The 13,453-nt window shown below is 51.7% G+C and overlaps 1 protein-coding gene across 1 annotated transcript; it reads right to left on the bottom strand.

The window, feature by feature from the left end:
• SOX7 (SRY-box 7) lies at positions 1-7,274 on the bottom strand. Its single transcript, XM_006028159.3, has 2 exons — positions 6,216-7,274; positions 1-3,060 (listed from the first exon to the last, which is right to left on the bottom strand). The coding sequence occupies exons 1-2, from the start codon at positions 6,427-6,429 to the stop codon at positions 2,138-2,140; spliced, it is 1,137 nt and encodes a 378-aa protein (XP_006028221.1). The 5' UTR covers positions 6,430-7,274; the 3' UTR covers positions 1-2,137.
• Between the last annotated feature and the right edge of the window lie 6,179 nt (positions 7,275-13,453).

Genomic DNA, 13,453 nt, shown 5'->3' on the forward strand with positions numbered 1-13,453 from the left:
AAGTAGAAAAGTTCAGTCGAAAATACAAAAAAAAAAAAAAAAAAGAAGAGCAGCACTGAACACAATAAATGATTCCCCTTTGAAAACTTCTGTCAATAACTAGCGCACTTTAAATCATAAAACAATTGTCATATAAAAACATATTTATTTAAATTAAATATTTTATGCAAACTCATATCTACACTCATTCAAAATGCATAAGAGTCACACGAAAAGATGGAATGTATTAGCTTAAAACCTCTGAAGTTGTGTGTGGGTGGTGGGGGGAGTTTTTTAAGTATTATTTGTAATTATTATTAATACACATTCAGGATTGAAACCAGAAAAATCATAACCACATTACTAACTAATCATTACGAAGTGCCATATAATAATGCTAGGATTAATCATGTCATATAACTGATTTAAAATAAAGCTTCATCTTTATGAGAAGGGGGGGGGTGGGGAAGAAGTCTAGCAATACAAAATGTGGGGGAGCGGGGGAATAATGGATCATATAAATCAATGTACAGCTTTTATTACAAGCAATAACATACAAAAGTAAAGAGAGGCAGGAGCAATCCATTCCTAAACACGAAGTATTTGCTTTCAAACGATGTTTGATACAGACAGGGCTGCTACATTATCACCTCTTTTCCAAAGTGCTCAGAAGAATAAATTCTTTCCAGTGGTAGCGGGACGCGGATCGGGCAGGACGGGATTTTAAAGTTAAAATGCACGAGTTTGTTCATTGAGGTTCATCAGATTGCTGTAACAGAAGCCTCCGGGGTGAGTCACATGTGCAAGACCTCACCTGCCTGGAGCTCGGACACGGGGACGCATCCTGCTCCTCTGAACAAGGTCAGAGCTCCGAGGAAAGGGCCGTGCTGAATTTAACAGGCAGTGCCAAATTCAGCTTTGAGCAGAAGCTTAGCTGCCGTCTCAACCTCAGCTCCAGAGCAATGCTCCTAAATTGCACCCATATGCTTCAGCTCCAGCTATCATGAACCTCTCCTTAGAGAGGGGCTCTTCTAGGGAGAGGGGGGAAGGGACAGGTGATGGACACCCAGGTCTCACAAAGGCCCAGATCCCTCCTTCCTTCCTTCCTTCCTTCCTTCCTTCCTTCCTATAGTCTGAGCTTTCCTTCCTGACACTCTCACGGATCCCACTGCAGCTCACGAGATCTTGAGGGGCAAAAGAAACAGCGTGCGGAGCTGCACGTGCAACACTTCAGATGGGAAATGCTTTCCCGTGCCTAGGGCCAAACGCACTCCTGGCATGACCAATGCAAGGCCAGTCGTTTCCCTGGAGAGGATCAGTGACGCTCCAACTCCCGGTGACTGCAGGGGCTCTCTGTGTCTATGAGGGGGGGATGCAAAACTAGACCGGAAGATGGAAAAACAGAATTCCACATGCACTTCTATGAGCGACACACAGATATCTTTGATTATAGCTTTTCATTTGGGATATTAGAAAGAGTCTCCTGACTGCGTTCGCTCTTCCCGACAGCAGCGGCTTGTGACGCCGCTCGCCACCGCCGCCACCGGAAACAGAACCAGGAACCCGCAGGCCCCACAGCTTGTCCCGAGGAGCCGAGCTCTGCAGGTCAGGGCTGTAAAAGTGACCTCCGCCCTCTCTGGATCGAGCCGGGGGGAAGCGCACACTCATCTGCAGGGAACATGCAAAATCCTTTGCTCCCTCTCATCCCCAAACTGGTGCTGCCGACCCACAGTGCTTAAACACAGCACAACTGAGACCTGAGTTTTCAGAGACACAGCACAGCGCTGGCTGGCTGCAGCTGGAGTGGTGGGGACTCAGCGCCTATGAAAACTCAGGCCCATAATCCACAGGCTCAACAGGCTCTCTCAGTCAAGCAGAAAGAGGGTCTTAGCCATCCACCAGCTGGCTTGGAAAAGGGACTTGATCAAAGGGCCTTTTTGGAGAATATCAACTATCTTTTGAAGTAGGATACTCAACGTTTATGCCAGTGGATGTCCCATACCCAGAATCCATGACCTAGGATGGAAAGGAGACTCCAAAGCCATTGCAGTTCAGGCTTGGCAACCCTGAGGTGAGGAGGATGCTGTCTGCAAGGAGCAATGCCAGTAATACTGTAGGGTCTTTCCTCAGCCAGTCCACGGGGCCCGTTCCTCCTGGCCTAAGAGATGCCATAGTTATTGTAGTAGGTAGCCGTGGCATCTGCTAGGACAGAGATGAGACTTGTCTCTGAAGAGTGAGAGCCACCTGCAGCCTGGGGCACCTGGGCATGTCCACCGATTAACACCCCACTGTGCTCAGGGTGGCCAGGGGTGTTGAGATACTGGTCAAACTCATTGCGGTCCATCTCCCCGAGGAGCTCGGCTTGGCTCAGCTGGTCCAGGCTGTCAAAGCCGTGATGCTCCGGCGGCGGGGAAAGCTGGCCCAGGTGAGCATGAAGGTTCGGGGTGTGGATGGGGTGAAAGGCTGGCGTGAAGTAGCTGGGAGGCGGAGGAGGAGGAGGGGGTGGGCAGCTGGAGACTGCAGAGATCATGGAAGTGCCCGGCTGGGGCACGGATATGGCGCCAAGGGGATGGTGGTTACACTGGAGGGGGCTGGCCGAGTACTCTGGGGAGTAGGTGGGCCCCGTCATATGGGGGTGGCGATGCTCTTCTGGGCAGGGGGACGAGAAGAAGCTCTGTTCAGGGTCTATCACGTCCAACGGAGACATCTCAGGCGGGGTGGGCAGCCCGTAGGGGTAAGTGTCCATGTTGGTGCTGGTACTGCTGCTGCTGCTGCTGGCCTGAACCTCCCTGTATCCCCTGATGCTCTGCAGCACGGGGCGAGGCGAGTACTCACCCTGCCCCTCTTTCTCTCCCGCTGCCCTGCTGCAGGTCCGCTTCTCCGGCACCGAGTTCTGATCTCGGGAGAGGTTCCCCAGCAAAAATCCCGGGTCCACCCGCTTGCAGATGCGCTTGACTTGTTTCTTCCTCCTGGGCCGGTACTTGTAATTGGGGTAATCTTGCATGTGCTGTACCCTTAGCCTCTCCGCCTCCTCCACATAGGGCCTCTTCTGGGAAGGGGACAGAGCCTTCCAGGATTTGCCTGCAATGGAGAAGGAACAAAAACCCCCTTAGATCCTGCAGTGGAAGTATCTGCACTGGGCGTGGAGGGTTAGTTCCCCAAAGCCCTGAGGCTACAAACAGATGTCATATTTATCCTGAGAGAAACCATTTTTCTCCTGGGACAAAGTGTGCTTGTTCAGACTTCCCTGTTTGTTGTCCTGGGACAAACCCTAACTAAGTTTGCAGGATAAGAAATGCTAACAGTTTGTTCTGGGACACTGCCAAGTGCATCCGAACGGTTGACCCTGGATTGCAATAGCAGAAAAGCATCCGTGCATTTAGACACTCCCTAAACCCCAGGGAAAAGGGCAATGTGTGTACAAGCCAATCCTGTGACTTTTCTAGTCTGGGACAAACACAAGCACACCGTGTCCAGGGACAAATGCAACGGCTGTGCCTAGCCTGAGAGGGCACTGATAACGATATGGACCAAGGCACAGATCCCAAGAGAGAAATCAGCAGGGCTTGAATCAACTAGGCTGGGATCTGGTCCCCATAGAGCGATTCCCCCGAATGCAAAAGTCAGGGATGTAGCAGCATGGGGACCTTGTAGCCAGACTCGTCCCTGGGACAAATCCCACTCGAAGGAAAGGAGGAGAACGCAGCCCCTGCTCCACGGTAGTTTCACCTCTGCCTCAATAGAGAGTTTGCAAACCTCGTGGCTAGTTGCTTTCATACTGGCCCCGATCAGATGCTTCCTGATCAGGGTTTTTTAAATGAAATACAATCATGGCATTGTCCAAGTGGCGGGGAACACACCCACTCCTTGCTGTTAGACCAGAGTAAGAGTTTTCTTGTTGTCTCTGGTTTTCACGCACACCGCATGAAGTGGGAACGGTGTTGCAATACGATTGCCTTACTCCAAAGGGATGGTAGCAAGCAAAGGTATCTTCCGAGTCCTAGGTGAGCACTGGGTGATCCTGGCAAACTCTGGGATAGCATTTATTCAGGAGACCAGCCAAAAGCCAGAGGAAACTCCTTTAGAGAGGGGCTTGATGAGCATTTTAAGATAGAGTTGCCTGCAAAACTTTGACCCTGATGACCCAGAGTTCCCTTCTAGTCCTACCATCCCACAGAAAAGCTTTACTGGGAGTTAGCACCAATGCTGGAAAACAAGTCTGTGTTTCCCTTGAATTTGGCAGGGGAGTGGTGACAGCCTCCTGGGACAACAGGGGCTGATGGGCTGTGATCTTCCAGTCCTACCTTCCTATGAAAAACCTTTACGGGGAGGTAGCACCAACACCGGAAAACCAGGTAGTGTTTCCCTTCCATTTGGCAGGGGGCAAAAGCGGCTGGTGCCAGCCTTTCTGGACGCTGCAGGGTGAGATCAAAATAGTCTGCCGTCTTCCCAGTCTCAGAGACCGAGGGGCAGGGGAGGAAAAGAAATAAGTAGCATGCACATGGAGACGTGAGATTTAAAACAAAGGCAAAGGGGTGCAGAGGACTGGAGTTGTGGGCAAACCAGCAGCGACAGTCAAGTGCTCTTTTGCCTCCCGGGTCAGACTTTGTCCTGAGAGTTGAGTCCTGGCTCAGCTGTTTCCCTTAGCAGAAATGGTGGGAGAGAGAGAGAGAGAGAGAAAAAAGACAGAGATGGTGCAAAGAGCTGAGATGATGGATGTGTAGGGGATGGTTTGCACAGGGCTGATCCTACCTTAGGCAGGGGGTTAGACTAGATGTGATCTCTGCAGGTCCCTTCCAGCCCCATTTCTCTCTGATTTCTATGATTTCTGTGATGATGGATGTGTAGGGGAATATTTGGACAGGGCTGAGCCTGCCTTGGGCAGGGGTTTGACTGGACCTCACCTCCGCAGCTCCCTTCCAGCCCCACTCCTCTCCGATCTTCCAGTCCTACCTTCCTTCCTATGAGAAACCTTTACAGGGAGGTAGCACCAACACTGGAAAACCAGGTGGTGTTTCCCTTTGATTTCGGCAAAAATGGCTGGTGCCAGCCTCCCCAGACACTGGGGTGAGATCAATTCTCTCTGATTTCTATGGTTTTAATAATTGCTGTGATGATGGATGTGTAGGGGAATCTTTGGACAGGGCTGCTCCCACTTTGGGCAGGACTGGACATAACCTCTGCGGATCCCCTCCAGCCCCACTTCTCTCTGATTTTTATGATGACGGGTGTGTAGCGATGGTTTGGACAGGGCTGATCCTGCTTCGGACATGGGGTTGGACTGGACAAAACCTCCGCAGCTTCCTTCCAGCCCCACTTCTCTCTGATTTTATGATTTCTGTGATGACAAGTGTGTAGAGGATGGTTTAGAGAGGGCTGATCCTGTCGGGCAGGGGGTTGGACTGGACATAACTTCCCAGCTCCCTTCCAGCTCCACTTCTCCCTGATTTTTATGATGGCGGGTGTGTAGGGGATGGTTTGGACAGGGCTGATCCTGCTTCAGGCAAGAGGTTGGACTGGACATAAACTCCGCAGATCCCTTCCAGCCCCACTCCTCTCTGATTTCTATGACAAGTGTATAAGAGATGGTTTGGACAGGGCTGATCCTGCTTCAGGTGGGACCTGACACAACCTCTGTAGCTCCCTTTCAGCCCCACTCCTCTCTCCCTAAAAGCAAAGTGAGGGCACCTATTTTTTCCCACCCTCTCCAAGGGGAGAGAAGCAAGCCACCCTTCCCAAGAGGAGAAGCAAGGCACCTGCCCCAGGAGGAGAGAAGCAAGGCACCTTCCCAAGAGGAGAGAAGCAAGGCACCTTCCCAAGGGGAGAAGCAAGCCGCCCTTCCCAAGAGGAGAAGCAAGGCACCTTCCCAAGAGGAGAGAAGCAAGGCACCTTCCCAAGAGGAGAGAAGCAAGGCACCTTCCCAAGAGGAGAGAAGCAAGGCACCTTCCCAAGAGGAGAGAAGCAAGGCACCTTCCCAAGAGGAGAGAAGCAAGGCACCTTCCCAAGAGGAGAGAAGCAAGGCACCTTCCCAAGAGGAGAGAAGCAAGGCACCCCTCCCAAAGGGGAGAAGCAAGCCGCCCTTCCCAAGAGGAGAAGCAAGGCACCTGCCCCAGGAGGAGAGAAGCAAGCCGCCCTCCCCAGGAGGAGCAAGGAAGGAGAGGGGCCCGCGGCAGCTCCGCCTCCCTCTCCCAACTTCTGCCCGTGCCCGCAGCCGCGCGCCTGGGGGCAGCTCTCACCTAGCATCTTGCTGAGCTCGGCGTTGTGCAGGTCGGGGTTTTGCACGGCCAGGCGCTTCCTCTCGTCCTTCGCCCACACCATGAAGGCGTTCATGGGCCGGCGGATGCGGCTGTCCGAGCCCTTGTCGCCCGCGGGGCGCTGCGCGGGGGCGGGCAGGTCCGCGCCGTCCAGGCCGTCGGGCCAGCAGGGGTAGGCGCCCAGCAGCGCGGCCATGACCAGCACCAGCCGCCTCCGGGACCTCCGCCGGGCTCCTCGTCTCGCACACTCCCGGGACGCCGCGCCCCGAGCCCGGGGGGGCGGCTTTAAAGCCCCGGACCCCGCTTCCCTCCTCCCTCGCCGCGCACGGACCTCCCCCTCGTGCTACCTGCGCCCCCCCACGGGGCAGGGCCGGCCCCGGCAGGGGAGGAGGAGGAGGAGGAGGAGGCTCCGCCAGGCTCCCCTCCCCGGGGACACGCCGGCTTCCCCGGGCCGAGCAGCCCGGAGTGGGGGACGCCGGGCACCGAGCCCTTCTCCCGGGGTCGGCCCCGCAACTCTTCTGGGCAAACAGTTTTGCAAACAAGTATTTTATTCGTGCTAACAATGTTGCGAACAGCATTTTGTAACCCTTTTTTTTTCTTTTGCAAGCAATGTTGCGAACACTCCCCCGCAAACAATCTCTTGCAGTTTTGCGAGCCATTTCTCGGCAGACAATTTTGGGGGCAATTTTTGGGGGGGGGATAGTTTTTTTGCCAACAATTTTGCAAACAATTTTTTTTGGCAGTTTTGCAAACAAGTTTTTTGCCGGCAGTTTTGCAAACAATTTTTTTTGCCAACACTTTTGCAAACAAGTTTTTTTGGCAAACAGTTTGGGGAACCGTTTTTGGTTTGTTCGGGGTATTTTACCCAACCCTTTTGCGAACAAATTTTTTGCCAAACAATTTGGGAACAATTTTTTTGCAAGCAATCTCTTGCAATTTGGCGGACAAGTTTTTGGCAAACAATTTTGGGAACGATTTAAAAAATTTTTTGCAAGCAATTTTCGGCAAACAATGTTTTCCGACTCTTGAGCGGGTTTAATAAAAGATGCCGCTTTTACCCCAACTGTTTCCTAGTAGCTAGGGTCAGGAGGGACCTGAACAGATCATCTAGCCTGACCCCCCGCCACAGGCAGGAATGAATGCTGGGTTCACAAGACCCCAGACAGGTGATCATCCAACCTCCTCTTGAATTTGCCCAAGGTAGGGGCGAGGACCACTTCCTTGGGAAGTCGGTTCCAGATTTTGGCCACCCCAAGTGCCTGGTGTGCGTCTCTGTACTTAGAAAGACACGGCTGCAAGCAGCACCCCTCCGGGCTCGGGGAGAGCTGGGAGGCGAGGGAGGGAGGGAGGGAGGTTGCGGGCTGGAGGGGTGGTGGGGCTGGCCAGGGGGATGGTGGTATCTTCTCCAGGGGACGAGGGACTGTCTGGGGCAGGGGGGTCTGCCTGGAGGGACACCCCTGCCCAGAAAATAGCCTCTGAGCTTTGCCCGGGGGGTCTCCGACTACGGAGAAATAACAGAAATGGCACAGACATCGCAGAGAAGCCAGTCATAAGAGGGCATGTAGGGCAAGCCCCTTTGGAGGGGGTTATATACCCCCTGCCTGATGGCATTATATACCCCCTGCCTAAGAAAAATATCCCCCTTTTTAAGGGGGTTACATACCCACTGCCTGAAGGAAAAATAGCAGAGTTTTGAGAGGAAATGTTGTGCTCAAGACCAGGGAAGCCATGAGACTGGAGGCGGGGGAGAGAGAGGGCAATGCCATGGGCCAGGCTGGGTGGGGGCCGGACAGGGTCTCCCCAGCCCTTTCTTTGAGCCTCCTTTAGAGACTCTAGGCCCCTCTGAAAAAATACCACTCGTGAGCTTTCCCCTTGGTTATTTATTTATTTTTTTTGAGTATAGAAAGATAACAGAAATCATAGAAGTCATGGAGAAGTGGGGCTGCAAGGGACCTCCTAGCCTAGCCCCCTGCCTGAGGCAGGTCAGCCCATCCAGACCACCCCAGACATATCCTGATCTAAGCTCTTCCTTATGCCACAGAGTCCTTCTTGTGCGGTGAAGAGCTGGGCAAGGACAGGATGGCATTAACACTGGCCTCCTACACCAAGTCTCTGGGTTTAGCACGTGAATCGTGTTTTGCGGACACCCCTCGGCACCCTTGAAAGGCTCTCAAGGCAGCTGTGGTAGCTGCACCCCTGGCCGAGTCACTGCTCCGGTGTCACAGAGGGTGGCCTGCCCTGCCCAGACAAGCAGAAGTGGGGGGAACCGCAATGCAATATATAAAATAAAATAAATAAAATCAATCACTGCCTGCAGCGCCCTGCCTCCAAGTGCTGGGCAGCCCGGGTAACCTCTGCCATGCGAATGCAACAGCCGGGCCAAGCCCCGCACCCAGCCCTTGCACTGGAAGACATGGCTGGCTGGGGAACCTGTGAGCTTCCAATTCACACCATGAAAAACAGAATAAAAATAACCCTAAAATATCCCAAACGAGGGGAGAAGGGAAAGGAGGAGTGTGTGTATGTGTATGTGTGGGGGGACTGCTCTTACTTAAAAAAAAAATACACAAGACTGAGTTTTACAAAACCCAGCAGAGACACTAGCTGCACCAAGACACTGGTCTGAATTGGATCTTGACACCATCTGAATTGGATCTTGGACTGCCTTGGGGGTGAAGGGAAGGACACCAACCACAGGTTTTACCCCCCAGACCATCTACTTCTTTTCCCCTTCCCTTTGATTTCCAGGTAGCCTTTAGCTTGCAAAAGCCCCTGACCCATTGCTACCAAATACCCCTGGGGCTCACAAAACTGTCTCCTTGCAGCAGCTCTGGTACTGGGACACCCGTTCAGAGCAAGCTCCTAGCACCACCGACTTGGAAACCACTTCCAGGGGGGGGGCGAGAAGTTTAATCCTTCTGCAAAAGGACCAGCAATTAAAATACATAGATCAGGTGTTATTAAAAGCCCCAGTGACACGCAGCATATTTTTCTTCGTGCCCCTGGGAGTTCACTTCCAAGAAAAAAAAATAACCGCACTCCATGAAGTTCGCTGACAGCCAGAAAGGGGGAGGAGGTCCCTGCTCCCCTATACCCCATCGGCTCCTGAACGCAGACACACAGCAGCCTTGGCACCTGTGCCACTTGAGATGCCAGCTTTCCTCCCCTTGCTGCCGGCTTTGTGAGCAGGGAATTGCTGTTCCTCCAGCAAGGGGGGCAGACACGTCGGAAACCAGGTCCTAAGAGGAGCCCTGGACAGAGCGGTGCAACGTGGGCTGCGGGGTGCTACTGACTTGCAGTGGATTAAGAGTGAGGAAACCAGGACCTGGAAACTTGGGATCTGCAGGATCTCCTTTCCCTGATCCCTTCAAATCCTGGAGCATCTAAACCCGTGTTACCTCGGATTATCAGGGTGGGCAGACGCGGTGCTTACCTGCCAAAGAGAAAATCGTGATCTAAAGGGGTGGCCTGCTCCCCAGGCTCTCGGGACCCCCAGAACAAAGCTGAGACCCCAAAGGAAGAAGATGGCATGTCTGTGGATCAGCACAATGTTGGCGGGGGCGGGATCTGAGCTTGGCTGCCCCATATGACCTGAAGGCGCAGGAGACTGGCAGGGGGGTTGGTTTGGTTTTTGGATCAGGAGGTCTTGGACACAGAGCGATTGGCTCCAATCCGGCCGCTGTTGGGGGGTTTCAGCCCCAAGGGCAGAGGCACCGAGGATACCTGGGGGCTGCACCAATCTTGCAACCATCGGGCTTGATGCTGAAGGCAGCCATTTGGGACAGCCCAGGAGCAAACAGGGCCAAAAAGGGGCTCCAGGACATTTCCGATACTCCCTCCAGGAAACGTCAAACCTCCCAGCCAAGCCCAGCCCAACTTGCAGCCAAGTGCTGGGCCTGGGGCGTGGCGAGATGCCATCACGCTCCTTTGCTCCGGAAGGGACCAGCCACAAATGCCTTTCCTCTTCTCTGCAGGGACTCGCCTCTGCGGGGAGGCATGAGCGACCGATTCCTTTCCGCCTGACATAGGTGCACGAGGCTGGGCATCCTCCTCCAGACTTCAGGAGGCAGCCAGGCACCAACACAAGCGTGTACACACGTGCATGGGCTAAGTGATGATGGGGGCTTCAGATGGCCCTAACATCAGTCTCTCTGCTCCCCCCATAAATGAGCGGCCAAACTCTGCTCCTGTTGAAGTCCATGGGGAGAGAGACCCAAACTGAGCATTTTTAAGTCTCAACTCAGCAAAGAGAGTGGTGCGGAGAAGCCTGCTGGAGCCTGGATTCATTTTCTTGTGGCGGTAACGTGGGTTTTGAAGTGGGCAGAGGCCCTCAGACCTTTTACATCAATATAATTTATATACAATTATTACAGAGATATATTTATACAACAAAGCAAGCCATACCATACAATTAGAAATGGTACGCACCTATTAAAATCGCCCCTGCATTTGATCACTTGAATTGTGGAAAACCATGTTAGAGAATACAACATATGACACCTTACACAAGAAATGAATCCCGTAAACCACTGACATGTATTTTATAACTACAATGACGTAATATTTTGTATTGCCACAGAGGACTTTTGCAATGCAAGATGGGCAGCCCTGGGCAGTGATTCTCAAGCTGGGTGCAACAGGGGACCTCGAGATTCTTACAAGGTGCTGCGGGGTGCAAACATGATCAGCAAGATAAACCCAGTGATTTCAGACTGGAATCCACAGGGTTAAAATCATTTTGACCTATTGTGGTCTTTCTGAGGTCTTTGCAAGAGAAGACTTGCTCTATTCCTTTTCCCTACTCAAAGAACCAGTGAAAACTAAGGGCTGGCATTTTCCACGGGGAGTCCTGAATTTAAAAAGGTTGAGAAGCACTGGATCTATACAAGGCCTAGGACTGGGGCACCTGAGTTCACTTCCTAGCTCAAGGGGTTCACTTTCTTGGTAGGGGCAGGGATATTGTGAGGATAAATCCAGCAGTGTTTGTGAGGTGCTGAGACCCCCCAATAACAGAGGGGACAGAAGATGAACCTGTGCTGGGCAGCATCCAGCATGCAAGATCCTAGTCCATTATTCCTGGTGCTACTGCCTTTGCATGTCCTTCCCCAGTCAATGGGACAGTATGCTCCTATACCTCCCTACCGCACTTTGAGAGCTCCTCCAACACAAATAATGGAGAAAAGCACAATGTTTTCCTTTAACACCTGATGTTTTGATTGCATTAGGAGGATCGGTTTCAGTCTGCACCCTTTCCAACCGCTGGTTAAACTTGTCCTGTGAGCAGCTCTGAATGACCCAAAGGCGGTGATCGCCGTGTAAACATGTCAAAATTGTGATCCAGTAGTAAGAACAATTAGCCGCGGCCTAGAAAGCCATTGCCACTTTTCTACTCACTGTCTGGATTTGGTGCAGCTCCTAGAAGTCGCTGAGACTTGGGAAGAAATGTGGAGCTTTGAGCAAAGTTACCAAGAGACAGATTAGGCTGTGGATTATTAAATCAAGTTACATTATAAAATGACATCTGTTTTTACTCGCATGTTTAATGCCTTCTTACTAGGCAACAAGCCCATTAACTCCCAGGGAGACAGGATCGAGCTCTCAAATCCAAAGTCCGTGGAAAGGGCACATCTACAGACAGCAAGGCTGCCCCAGACAGGGACATCCAAGCCAGCTTTGTGTGACAGCGCCTGAACCAGACACGGGATAGCTGCATACGCTTGGTGCCATGTCTGGGCCAACTAGCTTCCCCAGCAAACACGGACATGCTCGTATGGTTTTCAACAGGCTTTGAATCACACCCCCAACTGGTTATTTAATATTGGGATTACAGTAGCAACGACAGGCCCCAACTAAAATTGGTAGTGCGGTATGCTCAGCACTGTGCATGCATATATCAAAGATGGTCCCTGCCTCCAAACACAGTCACCAAGATGTACAGAGTGGGAGAAAGGGCTGTTATGCCCATTTCACAGATGGCAATGAGGCACAGACTCTCTCTGGCTCAGTCCACACCTGGCAAAGTCAGAGACTGCACCCAGGTCTTCAGCCTAACGCTTCATGCACAGGACTATCTTTAAACATTAACTAGCAACTCTCGGTGTTGACCCGATGGGCTGGCATCTTTGTGAATATGAAGTTCATTTGAATATCAGTAACTCCATTTCCTATGGAGAACCTAAAAAACCCTTGGGCTGAATCCTAAGTTGCCTAATACGCATTAATCCTTTTTCTAACCAAATTCCAATCTGCTTCAAAGTCTAAGGTATGTAGTTGGACAGGAAGAGCAGTGGAGAATCACTGAAAGAAACTACCAAGTCATCTCCCCCTCCGGAGACACATGCCTCTTCTGTTGGGGGCAGAAGATGGTTGGAAACTAGAGCTGCGGAGACAAGGTTCTCGCATGAAAGATCTTTTTCAGAGAAAAATGCAGAGTCGGCAAAGTGCTTCATACATCCCTGCTCATTTTAATGAAAATTTCATTTAATTTTTACAGAGGGGGAAACTAACAGCTTCCAGAAAATTTGAAAACAATGGGTCACACTTTCAAAACGCAAGCTTTCGATTGCTTTTGGTTTGAAAGAACTTTCTAAATTTCCTCCTTATTGTTAAAAAATAAATACATTACAAAGCAAAAGAAAGTTTCAAGTGACCGCAACATAGTTCTTATTTTTTAAACTCTGGATTTGGTGAAAATTGTTGTTCAGACTCTGAACCAGAACCTTTTTTTTTTTTGCTAAGGAAAAAAAATATCTGGTTTCCATCTCCCTATAGCAGGAACAGGCCTCAAGGCAGTTGGCCAGGCCCCAGGGGTGGGGAGTGTGCACACACACACACAGCCTCAACTCCAGTCTCCGTAGCGAGATGTCTGTGAAATGGGAGGGTGGGTTAACAAACGTGTAGTGCAGGGGTGTCCAACCTGGGGCACGTGGCGGACCAGGGAGAAGACAAGCAGACAGGGCAGGAAACAGCAGCAGATGGGGCAGGAAACAGAAAGCAGAGCAGCAGATCAGGCAGAGGAAGGGGGAAATCAGTGGCACTTGTGGGTGAAGGGCTAATTTGTGGCACACCTGCTGAAAAGGTGGGTGCCCATGGATGTAGCAGGTTGCTTGGGGCAGGAGGAGGCATGCAAGTAATTACAGACAAATCAACCAGTTGCACGGCTCTAACGTTTAGCTTGCATGCGTGTCTCATCTACTTAAGACTGTAAGGGGTAGGGGCAG

Source organism: Alligator sinensis, unplaced genomic scaffold (genome assembly GCF_000455745.1).
Source record: "Alligator sinensis unplaced genomic scaffold, ASM45574v1 scaffold393_1, whole genome shotgun sequence".
Lineage (NCBI taxonomy): Eukaryota > Metazoa > Chordata > Crocodylia > Alligatoridae > Alligator > Alligator sinensis.